At 35.7% G+C, this 14,788-nt stretch overlaps 1 protein-coding gene across 1 annotated transcript in view; it reads left to right on the forward strand.

Moving 5' to 3' along the window:
• CSMD1 (CUB and Sushi multiple domains 1) overlaps positions 1-14,788 on the forward strand; it is a 1,211,070-nt gene that overhangs the window by 900,595 nt on the left and 295,687 nt on the right. The window contains exons 16-17 of the mRNA XM_040599137.1: positions 2,888-3,026; positions 10,544-10,731. Coding sequence (XP_040455071.1) covers positions 2,888-3,026; positions 10,544-10,731 — 327 coding nt within the window. The remainder of the gene's footprint in view (positions 1-2,887; positions 3,027-10,543; positions 10,732-14,788) is intronic.

The raw sequence follows: 14,788 nt of genomic DNA on the forward strand, positions 1-14,788 counted from the left end.
AACAAATACAAGAATCACTCCTTAAGAAAATACATAAGTAACAATGAGTTATCCTTTCTTTGAACCTTACAAGACTTTACCTAGTTTTTAATCAAGAAAGAATTAAACTATTAAACTCTTCCCCCCCCCCCCCCCGCCCCGATTTTGCCTATTGTTTATTTTGATATAGAATGAAATTCAGTTCTTTTAAGTTACATTCAGGTTGTGTTACTTTCTTACATGGATTCTCTTTCTAGTTGATAATTGAAGGAGTTTCTGGATTTGGATTATAGTATGGACTAAGCATCCTTGCTAGTTAATTTAGAGACAATTTAGTTTGCTTCTAGTTATCTGAGATTTCTGAGCAACTGTTGTTTTTTGTTGCACTGCTCTGTGGGTTTGTATACTTAATAATTTGTATAAGCGACACCTGAAATATGCAAAGTGCTGTGTTATGATCAGGTGAGGATCAACAGTCCTCAGGTCGTTCTTGGTTTTAATACAACAAAATTTGATTTAAAAAACCACCATGCAATAAATTTCATTCTTTATTAGCTATACACAAGTAATGTAAATGCCATTTTCCTGGCCAATCATTTTGCTCCTGAGACAATTCATTTTGTATACTTTCTGTTTTGTGGGTTGCTTTTTTCCCCCATGTTCTTAAGTCTGGAAAAACTTCCCAGAGACAAGTCCAAGTCATGAATGAAATCAAATAACCACTCTGAGGTCAATTATTATTTTTTTGTTGTTGTTAAAAACATTGAATCAAAATGAGGAATTTAATTCACTACTTACAGATTCATGTTACTATTTATTTCCATATGGCATAATAGGTTTGCTTGTTGCTACTTAGAGAAACAGAAATGACAAGATTTCCTGCACTGCAATATGGAATTTGCTAATAATGATACCACTGATTACTTGAGTGTAATACAAATGATACTAAGATACGTTTACCTGACCTTGAAAGTGTTCCTGTTTCAGACTGCTCCATAACCTTAGGTAAAATGTAGCATCCCTGTGCTATGACAGCTTAATTTTTTAAGTGGCTCATGTTTCCCAAAATTTGTTCAGTCATTTCTGCCGTTGTTTAATCCTGATGCTGATCTGAAAAATGTTCCCTTGTCTAGCCCTGTTACTTTCATAGCCCTGTTGCAATACTTTTTTTTCCCTTTTATGGAGGAGGGTCAAGTTAGAGAACATTTAAACAAATCTGACATACAGAAATGGGCCTGCTGGGATGCACCCAAGAATGCTGAGTAAGCAAGCCAACAACATTGCAAGGCCAGTCTCAATCATCATGGGAAGGTCATTTAACCCAGGGAGGTTTCTGGGGACTAGAAGAAAGCAAATTCCTGTGTTCAAGAAAGGAAAGAAGAGGCATCCAAGGAACTGAAGCAATATTCCTAGAAACCATTTCCAAATAATGAAGAAGATGGTGGTGACTGGGAGCAGTCAGCATGAATTTATGAAGGGGAAATAATGCCTGACCAACCTGGTAGCGTTCTATGATGAGATGACTAGCCTGGTGGATAAGGGAAGACTAATGGATATTTTTTATATCCTTTTTAGTAAGGTGTTTGACACTGTATCATATAAGATTTTCATTTACAAACTGATGAAATGTGGGCTAAAGAAGTGAACAGTGAGGTGAACTGAAAACTGACTGAACTGTTGGGCTCAGAAGATTGTGGCCCTGGGCATGAAGTCCAGCTGGAGCCTAGTCCATAGTGGTGTACCCCAGGGGTCAATACTAGGTCCAATACTGTTTAAAATGATCAGTAATGATCTGAATGCTGGGACAGAGTGCACTCTGAGCAAGTCTGCAGTTGATGTAAAACTGAGAGGAGTGGCTGATACACCATATGCTTGTGCTGCTGTTCAGAGGGACCTTGACAGAGAGGCCAGAGAACTGGGCTGAGAGGAAATGGCAGGTTCTTCCCTTCTGTTCAGCGTTGGTGAGGCTCCGTTAGGAGTGCCGTGTGCAGTACTGGGATCCTCAGTACAAGAGAGATGTAGACGTACTGCAGTGAGTCCAGACAAGAGCTGCAAAGATAATTAAGGACTTGGAGCATCTGTCATACAAGAAGAGTCTCAGAGAACTGGGGTTGTCTAGGCTGGAGAAGAAAAGGCTCAGGGCTCAGGAGGGATATTGTCAATGTCTATAAATACCTGATGGGATGCTGTGAAGAAAATGGAGCCAGATTCTCGGTGATGTCCAGTAACAGGACAAGAGGAAATGAACACAAACTGAAATACAAGAAATGCTGTTTAAACATAAGAAAAAAACCTTTCACAATAAGAGTGATCGAACACTGGAACAGATTGCCCTGAGAGTCTGTGAAGTGTCTGTCTTTGGAGGGAGGGCATGATCCTGATTGAATGTGGTCCTGTGCAATCTGCTGTATTGAGCAGGAGGATGGACTAGATAATTTCCAGAGGTCCCTTCCAGTTTCACCTGGTTTATGATTCAATGGAATATTTACAACAATCTGTTCCCCTGAGCTGAATGATTACTCAAAAAGGTATTAGATGACACGGTACAATGAAAATTAACTATAAATTACTTGAAAACAATTTTTCTGATATTTCCACATAACTATCAAATCATACTAGATCTCAAAAATAATGATACAGTATTTTTTAATGAGATAAAGTGAGTTTCAACAGAAGGAAGGCTGGCAGAATCAAGTGCTACACTCTGTGTACTAAGATATGTATAAAGTAATAAGCTATGATACTCTGCATTTTCTGAATGTGCTTATAATGTCGAAAATTTAGTTGTGTTGTATAATAAACTTATTTTCCTATGTTTTTTAATTCAAATTTTGTAAGTTCTTTATATATATAATATTGTATTAGAAACACTGTGTATGACAAAAGTGTACATGCTTTTTTCTTTCAGCACCATGTGGTGGACATTTGACAGCAGCAAGTGGTGTTATCTTGCCACCAGGGTGGCCAGGATATTATAAGGACTCACTTAATTGTGAATGGGTGATTGAAGCAAGACCAGGGCATTCCATTAAGATCACTTTTGACAGGTGAGAATCATAAAGTCTAACAAGTAATGCATGAGCACAAATATTTGTTTTAAAATTTAAGAGACAAAATATTTTTCAAGAACTCAAACCAGAAAAAAAAACCAAAAAAACCCCCAAAAAAACCAACCCACAAACTTTGATGCAACACTCATAGTACTACTCTTCAGGAAAAAAAAAAGTTTAAAACTGTTTTTATATTGTCTTTATTTATGTTTTAAACAATTTGCATTAAATGTCCACCTCCTAGCACATAAATAGGCATATCTTAGGGATTTCTGACTACGTTTGAATTCAGGTACAACTATGCATTGTCCCTGATGATGACTAAGTCTTAATATAAGAGAGCATAATCTGCCTAGACAAGTCCGTAATATGCCCGGTGAGCAACTGGATGACAGGTTGGCCTCAAAGGGTTATTGTAGGGTATATAGGGTTACATCAGGCTCATGTCCAGTCACCAGTGGGGTTCTCAGGCCTCAGTTCTAGGGCCAGTAGTGTTCCTTAATGTTTTATAAATGATCTAATGAAGGAATCAATTGTACATTAAGTAAGTTTGCCGATTATATTAAACTAGGAGGAGCTTTGGACTCCCTCAAAGGTAGAGAGGCCTTACAGAGAGATCTGGATAAACTAGAGAGTTGAGCAATCATCAAAAATATGACATTTAACAAGAGCAAGTGCTGGGATTCTGTATGTGGGTTGGGCTAATCCTGGTTATATGTACAAACTGGGGGATGAAAGGCTGGAGAGCAGCCCTGTGGAGAGACATCTGGGGGTTTGGGTCGATGGCAAGTTGAATATAAATCAACAGTGTGTGCTGGCAGCCAGAAGGGCCAACCATGTCCTGGGGCATCAAGCCCAGCACTGCTGGCTGGTCAAGGGAGGTCATTGTCCCACTCCATACTGCACTGGTGCGGTCCCACCTTGAGTACTGTGTGCAGTTTGGGGCACCTCAATAGAAAAAGGACATCAAATTATTGTGTCCAGAGAAGGACAACCAAGATGATGAAAGGTCTCAAGGGCAAGACTTAGAAAAAGCAGCTGAGGTCATTCAGCTTGTTCAGCTTGGAGAAGGGAAGGCTGAGGGGTCACCTCATCACAGCCTGCAACTTCCTCAAGGGGGGGTAGCGGACGGGGAGGTGCCGATCTCCTCGCTCTGGTGACCAGAGACAGGACACAAGGAAATGGAATGAAACTGCAACAGGGGAAGTTCAGATCTGAGATTTGGATAAGGTTTTTCATTGAGAGGATGGTCGCACACTGGAACAGGCTCTGCAGGAAAGTTGTCATGACACCAAGCCTGTCAGAGTTCAAGGAGCACCTGGATGATGCTTTTAGTCATACGGTTTAGTTTTAGATGGAGCAAGGAGTTGGACTAGATAATCCTTATGGGTCCCTACCAATTTGAGATACTCTGTGATTCAGTGTATAATAGCATACTATATGCTAACACAGTGGGTATCAGGATTTTGTTTGGATACTGCAGGTTTCACCATGAGTACATTGACACAGACATCAAAACAACAAAGAAAGAGATGTCCAGACATCAGGATATTGTTAAAGGCAGAGTCTTAAACTTAATTTTAAAGTAGTATATAAATCAAATTCTCATTCCAATTGATTTGTAAAAATGTTATCGCAGTGTGGACCTAAATTAGAGCTACTGGAATGCACTGGGATTATGTCCCCATATAGTGTGCAGGTTTTTTTTGGAATAATAATCTATGCGTCAAGAGGAATAATTTTCAGCATAGTCTAACTCTTATGTGGAGTGAGGAGGTACTGAATGGATTTAGGCACAAGGAATGTGAACCACAGCTTGTTTAATCCTTTTGTGATTATTGTAACCTCAATTAATACATTTGTCTAACCATACAAGTATCTAACAACATTGTGTTTTTTTCAAAGAAAGTATTAAAAAAAAGAAAATAAAACTTTAAAAATCCTCAGCCTTCAAACATCTTTGTAAAATAAGTAAAAATTATCCATTTGTTTAGGCTTTTGATCTGGATACTAATATCACACTAAATACTCTATTTGATAACAAGATGCAAAGGACAGTGGGAAAGACAACACCTGGAGCTAGGCTGCAGTGGCTTCTATTTCTGCATCCCAAGGAGTAATAGTGGAATTGTCTAGTTTCACCTTCACATGGTGTCCAAAGTGATGAGTAAAATTGTTGAGTATCATTCAGCCTCCTATTTCTAAAGAGAAAAAATGAAAAAGGATGAAAATTTAGAAGGGCAGAAGAACATAAAAGTGACTGAGTCAAATCAAAGATCAATTTTGCTCGGTATTAAATTGCTCACAGGGACAAAAATGCTGAATCTTAGGAAAGTGTGAGGACCAGATAAGTGTATCTGATATTTCCTCTAAGTACTTCTCCAGTTAGCAACTCAGGACATGCCTGAACTGAAAGGTTTGGTTTTTTTAATATGCTTAGTGAGTTTTACTGTATCACTGCCATTGATTTATTTGCTTCCCTCTTGCACCCATGTAAACTTAACACTGACAACATTCTTCATCTTGGGGAACTCATTAGAATAACTGTCTCAGACTGAAGTGCCACGGATACAGGTGGTGGTGTATACAGACACAGTGAACAAGTCAACAGAACTAGACAGCATTCACTCAGGAGTCCTGAATGAGTACAAAGATGAAATCGCTGAACAATTGGAAGTTGTGTATAACTATAACGTTCTTTTAAAACTGTCTTGATACCTGTGCACTTCAGGAACTATATCTTTTATATCTTTCATGGAGACCTAAAGAACTGTATGCTGGATGCCCACTAGGAAAACTATAACAAAGTGTAGCACTAGTGGAAGCATAGATATGTGTGCTATACTGAAGAAGTGTCAATATGGCTTTTGTAAAAGAAATCCTATCTCAGAAACCTATTGGAATTTTTGATGGTGTCAGAAAGCATAGAAATATGCTGGATATAGTTTATCTGGGTTTTCAAAATGCAAGTTTTGTCTTTTACACCTCACCCTGCGAAGGGCTATTAAAAAGCTAAGCATCATTTTAATACAAGGAAGGAGACAGCATAAATAAAAACTTAATTAACAGACAACAAAAGTCTTGTAGTGGAATTTTGAGTATTCTACAGAGATCTCTGTTATGTCCAAAACTGTTCAGCATGTTCAGAAATTATCTTAAAAAGAAGAAAATTGGATTAATAATACTAAGTTATTCAGGATATTATAAACAAGGGATGGCTGAAGAATTGATGAAGATTCTTACAAGACTGGATGTCTGGGTAACAAATTTGCAAGTACGTTAAGTAAATGCAAAGTGAATCATAAGAAAAATAATTACACTTTGACATATGAAATGATATGGTTTGAACTTAGACTTGTCACTGAGCTGCTAAAGTTCTGGTAACCCTTTGTCAAGAAATAATAATGAAGATTTTTGTGAACATGATAAGGGGCATGGAACGTAATTTAGGAGGAAGATTAAAATAGGTTATATATTTAGTTTGCCATATCCTTTTTCCAGTGCTCTTTTATTCTCCTATTATAAATGTGTTAAAGTCAGGGACAAAGGAGAAAATGACCAATACCAGAGAAGAATGAGAGCTGTTTAAACAATTTTCATAAAATTATCATGTTACTTCTTACAACAACAAAAGGTGGTTTGCTTTCGTTGCATTCATTAGGGAGTTCCAGAATTTTAAGATACTGAGGGTTTTTTTTTTGTTTTGTTTAGTTTTGTTTTGTTTTTTATCATTAAAGACTTAATATATTAATTACAAACTTATATTTATTTGGCAGATTTTTTAAAAAAATTAATCATTGGAAGCATGAGGTTCAGGGGTGTCTTCCCAAATACAGTGAAAACAAACAGCCATATTAGTTGTAAGATGGAGCATTTTAATGTTATAAAAGGAAATGTCTCGCCTGAAGTTGCAGATATTTGGATGTCTATGACCTTAACAGTATGACCACTATATTTCTTAGGATATTAATGGGAAACCTAGGCTCCTGTGACATATGATCCAGTTTAAGTCTAAATTTACAGAATTTTAGACAGATGCACACAGATATTCCATTAACAGAATTCTAGAGCTTTGTTTACAAGTTGAACTGCAATGATATTAAACAAGAACTTGGAGTTTACCCTGATAGGAAATTGAGAATTCTGATCATGTATAATTATTAATGTACAGCAGACAGTCAGTTAATCTACTCCAGCTTTTTATCAGCATTATTAAAAGAAGGATTCTGCTGTCCTTTCCCTAAATATTTCAATTACAAAGCAATATTACCATTAAGCACACTGGTTGTGGTAGACAGAGAAGAAACTTCCTTGCTTTCTTTGGAGGTTTATGGACCTTTCCTGGCAGGTTTTTTTCATCTTATTAGAAATTTAATTAAAACTGTTATACTTTGGGAAGTTCATGATAGTATAATAATCTTCCTTTTTCAATAAATACATTTTCTTTTGTTAACATTAAGGCTTTGCTACCCAGATTAAAGATTGGATGGAAAACCTTTTGATTACTTACAAGAAACTAACTCTGCTGTCTGATATAACATTAGCAAATTATAAATCAGTAAGCAAAATCACTATCAAATAAATTTTACAAATCAATTAATTGTTTTTTTTTCAATTATTTCACAAGTACAATATTTTGTCAAGTATTTTGTCTAGTTTGGGGAAAATAGAGCTCTTTTATACTCTGCTACTTGACTTGCCATCACAGATACAGCTGCCAAAATGAAACTTCTCATGAACGTGATAGTCATAATGTAAATTATCTCAGTCTTGAGCTAATTAAGCTTTACTGTTGCTAGACAAATGTGCCTTACCGGAATACTTAGAAACTTTCCAGAAACAGCAGAAAATTACGTGTAAGCCTATGAACATTTTACACTGAAACATTTTGCATTTCAGACCATGACAGAGTGGAAAGGTAACAAAAAAGTTACCTAAGTGATTTGAGCCATAAGGAAGAGGGCTAAAAGGATAACCGCTGACTGGAAAATTTTTTTCTACTTTGAATATTGATGAAAATTCATTGGATAAAATATAAACAAATCTCCTTATTCAAAACCCACCTAAGTATATATGAGAAATAGTACAACATAGCATTACTGAAGTCCTAAAAATTCTCTGTGAACATTTGGAGGACACCTGACCTTTTACTAATATAAGTATGCTAATAAACATCAAACCAAAATAAATACATCAAAAACTAACTCTTCATTAATTACTTTCACTAAGGATGTAGTACTCCCAATAATAAGTTAACATGATTTATCATTTCAGTGACAGATTAGTTTCCCTCACAAACATAACTGTCAAAATAATTGAACCATTGAATTATTGATCTTGAGTCCATTCATTATGAGTATAAATAAAGTATTTAAACCAGCCTAGCAGTGTTTGTCTGTTTTCCTCATTCTGCTGTGGGGTAAATCAATGTAAAATCTCTGAAATTATGGAACTGAATAAAAAATAAGGTACTGAAAAATCTGTCAAGTACTTTAGTGATGCCCTCTGTCACTTTCTTTTTTGGTAAATTAAACAGAACCAGAAAACCTTCCCAGACACAAGAACTCATGTGTTTGTGCAGTTAAATTGTTGAAATTGTCCCTAACACTTCTTGAGCTTGCCAGCTAGCATTCTCCCAAATAATTATCAAGCATGGCCAGGAGTTAGCGTGGGCAAGCGATCATTCATAATAGGAAATTTGAATAAAATCTCCTTTTATGAAAGGTTAAAGGATGTATTTACTAGTATTGATATAGGCCATTCCATGCTAGGTGGCTTGACTGCCAGAAACTGCTCCTGAAAATGCCGAATGTATTAGCAAGACTACAATCCCTGTATTCTGCTGTCCGAGTGGATGGATAACAGTGAAACGATTGTCTGGATTTTAGCCAAAATATTCAGAGTAGGTAGCTTTGTTGAAAGCACCATAAATCTGGAGAGTTCTCTGTGTGAAGAGGAAGGAACACTATGGAGGGCATAAGTTTCCAAGCTTTCGTAGTTAAGCAAACGCCTTCCAATTTCTGAATGTGCTTTTGTTCTCAGGGAATCATGAGAGAACTATAGAGATTACTAAATGTGTGCTAAATCCAGACTTTCTGTTACTAATACTGCTGTGTCCGTGAAGATGATTTTACATGACCGATGCTAATTGGTCTGTAAACTATAATGGCCTGGCTGGGGAGCTTGTTCATCCTGTCACCATTACCTAACAAAGTATAGGTTTGTAAACAGTTGTTTGCACTTTGGAGGAATGTCCCTTATATGTCCCCTTTTCCAAATGTAAAATAATTTGTAGTTTTCTTTAATTACAAGAACACAGTTTTTTATCTCCAAGCCCACTGAATGTGTCCCATATTGGCAAGACAGCTTAAGGGCGATCGCTTTGAAAAAAGTGTTGTATTATATAGGGACACAGTTTGTTGCTCTCAGAAGTTGAACTAATAAGCCCTGTGGGAAAAGAAGAGAAAATCTCAGAACATAGGCATTTCTGAAAGATTAAAAATTTATGAAAATAAGAATATTAGGTATGCAGGCGAATATATTTAGACCAGTATGGATATCTGTGTAATAGCACAAACTTTGTTGACTGGAAAATTGATGTGTGCATGGTTTAGATGCTGCAATTTGCAACAGTATCTAATATAACCACAGTCTTGAAAAACATCTGATGCGAAAAATGCTAGCCAACGTTTCAGCTACAGAAAGAGCAGATTTAAGCTGTTTGAGTAAAGAACAACTAGTAGTGGATGGCAGTACACATAGACATGCTTTATGAACTGGAGAAATGTAATGTGGTTTAGTGATTGACACAGACATTGACTCTGCTGTTGATTTTGAAGTTGTTTGTTCTTGTGAGTCAAGTCCTTAGTCACCTCCTGTTCCACTCATCTATATTATCTGTGTTTTGGACACACTGAGATAAACTAAGGATTTCTGCTTACTATAACTCCCAAGAAATTTCAAAATGAGGGCTTGATTTAAGTTTAGGATTTTTGTACTGCTTTACTTGATAGGACAAAAATAATTGTTCACAAGTAAAGTAGCAAACTATGTTAAAAAGATATTTAGATAAAAAATTAAACAGTTGCATATATAAAACAGCTTTTGCCAAGTAGCAGATATCAAATGTCAAATGTTGAAATTACTGAGATGAGATAATGACATATGGAAGATGTTCCTAGGATGTCCAACTATTATTTAGCCTGAGGGCAAGAAATCTCTTGGATCTTCATAATGCATTTTGTCTTTGAGACAATTTTCATTTTTGTACCCAGATTCTCCACTAAATGTCTTTCTGAAGCACAGTCATATGGTTGATCTGAGGTATAATACATCCCTTGTGGATTTTATGATACCAGACACAAGAAAGCAAGGAAAAATATGTGTAAAACCTTCCTTAGTTGTTATTTATGTGTATGATATTCTTGATCAGTTACACATGGTTGCATTTCTAGCAGTTACAGAAAGCAACACCATACCTCTACCCACCAACTAACTTTCATATCCCTTTTTAGATTTCAGACTGAAGTTAATTATGATACTTTGGAAGTCAGAGATGGGCCAGCTAACTCATCACCATTAATTGGAGAATACCATGGAACACAAGCACCTCAGTTTCTTATCAGTACTGGAAATTATATGTATCTGCTGTTCACTACAGACAACAGTCGTTCCAGCGTTGGTTTCCTAATTCACTATGAGAGTAAGTCTGATATTTTTCTGATAGATTTTTATTTAATTTCAAAAATAACATTCAATTTGAAAATGAGCAAATGAATGTGAAAAAATAAACTTCAGCAATTATGTTTGTATAAGAATAAATTATGTTTAGTTTATGTTATATTGACAATTCTGAAATTATTATTTCATTTTGGAAATTTTTGTTTCATGAGTTCTTGTATGTTATTCACAATATTTATGGACCTTGGTCTTTAACAAAATGGAAAGTAGTTTAAGAAACTTGCCCTTATGGGTAAAGGTATGCTGTCCTTTTTCGGTTTGTTTGGGTTTCACACCCCCAAACCCCACCCCACCCTACCCCCACCCGCACACACTCTCTTTCTCTCTCTTTCACTTTTTCAGTACCAAGCAGAATTGGGCCTTGTCTGTGGTGATTCAAAAATGCAAATAAATGCATAATAATATGTCTCTGTGAACTGCAGAATCATTACAATAGCATTTTATTTTAAATTAGATATGTAAATTACATATTTTATATGGTCTGAAGTTACGCTTATCTTTATATGATAGCATAGTCATTCTCCTAAGTACTCAATCAAGAAGGCTTATGCATTTAGTGTGGTTGTGCTAAACAAATAACATTTATTGATTTTTCTTATTTGGAAACTAATCTGATTGCAGTAAATTTGTTGTCATATTGAATCTGGAATGATGCCCAAAATATTTCATAGCTATATCAAAACTTGGAAATTCTGCATATCTTCTTGTAGCTTTGGCTCAGACATGGTGGTGGTAATGGCTGAACAGATAATAGTAAAGCTGCTAAATCATGTAAAGACAAGGAACAGTAGGTAGGTTTCTGCATGAGTTAACCTGAAGATACTGATTTTCCCTGATAGTATTGGATCTAAATGTTGCTGTTACATTTTGTAAGACAATCCTTTAGTATTTATAATTTTGTTTTTTAAGCTCCCTATCAAGTAGATATGTGTTCTTCTATTAAAAATTAAAAGTTAGTAATAAAATACCTGCCCTACAAATTCTTAAAGAGAAAGGTCCAATTATTAAATGATTTAGAATAATAGTTGTGTATTCACTTTTTATCTTTGTTGAGAAGTTTGATATCTCACACACATAATACTAGTTGTCAGTGCTGTTTCTCTAAGTAGACTGATAACATGTCAGACTTAGTTTTGATTAGTGGACTTTAAACCTTGAAATTGGATTAGATCTTTAACAGGTAAAGATGACATAAATCTAGTAAATGATCTTCACCTTCTTTTACATATAGCCACTATGCACAGAGTATATATAAAAAAGCCCTTTATATAAAAAGCTCATATATTTTGAATTTTTAAATTTTAAAGTCATAACGAAAGCTAAAAATTTTGTCTCACAGGCTTTTTCTGAGCAGGTTGTCTGCCTGAATAAAGCATCTTTCTCTTTCAGTAGAAGTAACATCTAGAAGGGTGGCTGCTATTATTTTTTACCTAGAAAAGAGTAAGAAGATGAAATGAATTTTTAAAAAAAGGTTCCCAGTTTAAGGAGTGAGATTGTTTATTTGTTGTGAATTATATTTCCCATTAAAAAGTTATCTGACAATTGAATTTCAATAGTTACTAACAAAAAGCTTAACATCCTTTCTTAGTTATGATGACTGCTGTTTCTCTTATGCTTTCATGTCATTGTGAATGATATTCAGCTGGCAGATTAAACCTATAAATTTAAGTGTCAATATAGAAGTGTTTAGAGCCTGAAGGTTACATTTTGGGAAATGGAGATTTGTTCAATGCAATCGATGGAGTCCAGGGAGCAATTCTTTAAACTCTGAAGTAGAAGCCGGGGCTGTATTCAGTCACCTAAGCATGGAGAGTTAAGAGCTGGTTTAGGTTCTATGCCACCTGTACTATGCCAAGCACTGCACCAGAGATTTGGATCTTGCACAAGTTCTTTGCCATGTCTCCCTGTTCCATGGAGACATCGTGGTTATGAAAGGATGGCACTAGAAATGTATATTGAAACAATAAAATTTCTCTCCCTGTAACTTTGCTCAATCAGTTGCTCCCTAGTTTGCCCTGACTGGGCTGATCAGTTCTCTTTTGACTGTGAAAGGAGCTTAAAGACCAAACCAGGCTACAGACACATCACTGGGAGCATCTTAAATTGAAATTGAGCCTTGCCCTGAATGTCCATACTGTAGAAAGAGTGCAATATAAACAGAGACTTTTTAGCTGCCACCAACTGGAATGGGTATGTCCATATTCACAGCATAAGTTGTACAGAGAAAGCTTGCTAAACATGTCATACCTGTGTCAGTGCATTTGTTCCAGTAGGCGCCTTAAGTCCGTCACAGCCTCACTGTTCATACTGGTTTGTTCTGACAGCAGGTTCCTCACAGAACAAAAATTGCATCCATGTTCCATCATGTTGTACATGTTCATGTAACGCAACTGGAATTTGTTGTCACAGTCTCTCTTCTAGTTGTCAGCACTGGGAGCTCCTGAAGCATTTCTGTAGTGGGTATCAGATATAGATCCTTCCTTGGTCCTTGACTCATTTGAAGAAACAGTACTCCGTGTTAATAGTCTGGATATGGAGAAAAGATTCATCAAATTTTCAGTGGCAAGACTCAGTCAATGGAAAAAGTTTTTGGAATACTGGGGGAGAACTTTTTGTTTCAGCAGTCAATTTAACTCTGACTAAGAAGAACCAATACATTCTGAATAAGAATGACAGCTTCTGTGAAAGTGCCCATGAAATAATAGAGTTTATGATTCTTAAGAAATGAAAGCATGAAGTAACACAATTGTGATAAAGTCAATGGTTTTCAGAAATCTAAACTTCACCAAACTTGAGATATTGCTAGGTGAATGTCCTTAGGAATGAATTCTGAAAGTCATTTATAAAAGAGATTATATTAAAGCCCAACAGAATATTGGTGATTTTTTTTTTTTTTTGAGAAAGAAAAGATACTATCCATTTCTAAAGCTATTTAAAAATCTATTTTAACGATATGTAACCCAAGAGTTAATCATGTAAATGTTGGATATATTCAAACATTGCTATAGATGGCCATCAAAGAGTAACACAGATCTCTTAGGATAAAATCAGAAAATTTAAAATATCTATTTACTTACAAGAACAGGGGACAGAAAGACAGTAACAAAAGTATCTGTAAATATATTCAAAGTAAGAAAAAAATAAAAATCATTACTTAATAAAAAGATGAGCAAACATCACCTGTCACAGAGAACAGTATGTTCTGTTCCAGTTTTGCAGCATTTGCAGAAAAGCTTAATTTTGACCATATACTTAACACAATTAAGTGAACATTTACAAGGTAAGAATACAGCATATGGAAAGAGGGTACTGCCTAATATTGGGATAATTACATATATTTTATTCATCAGGAACTGCTGGAATTCCCTGTGCTATACTTAAAAGCAAAGCACAAGCAGTCTATACCCTGCTGAAAATTGTGCCTGAAAATTCAAAATTTTTTTGGGGAATTTTCAAACAAATTCAGAAAAGAACACACCTTTCAAAGCAAGGAGGGAGGGAAAAAAGAAATTAAAAAACAAAACCAAAAAAAAAAAAACAAAATAACAACAACAAAAAAAGAGATGAGGACCAGAAGGATCAAGGACATTAGTTTTATCTTCACTCTTTAAAGATACTAGTTTCAAGATGATAAAAAAGTTGATAAGAAACAAATGATTTGTATTTGAGAAGAACAGATTATGTCAAACCAACCTAATTTCTTTCTTGAGAGGTTAACTGGTTTTGTAGATTCAGGAATGGAAAGGGAAGGAACCAGCTCTGTGTTGACATTTACAAGGCTTTTAGAAGTCTTCCAGAGAAAATATAGAAATTTGGTCTATCTGAAATTATTACAAGCACTTCAGTGAGCACTGGAAAAAATTTTCCCAGAGAGACTGTGGAATCTCCATCCTTGGAGATACTAAAAATTCATCCAGACATGGATGCACCTGTGCAACTAGCTCTAGGTGACCCTGCTTGAGCAGGAAGAGTTGGGCCAGATGACCTCTAGAGGTTCCTTCCAGCCTGAACTGTTAGTG

The sequence above is a fragment of the Falco naumanni genome, chromosome 6 (genome assembly GCF_017639655.2).
Source record: "Falco naumanni isolate bFalNau1 chromosome 6, bFalNau1.pat, whole genome shotgun sequence".
NCBI classification, from domain to species: Eukaryota; Metazoa; Chordata; class Aves; order Falconiformes; family Falconidae; genus Falco; species Falco naumanni.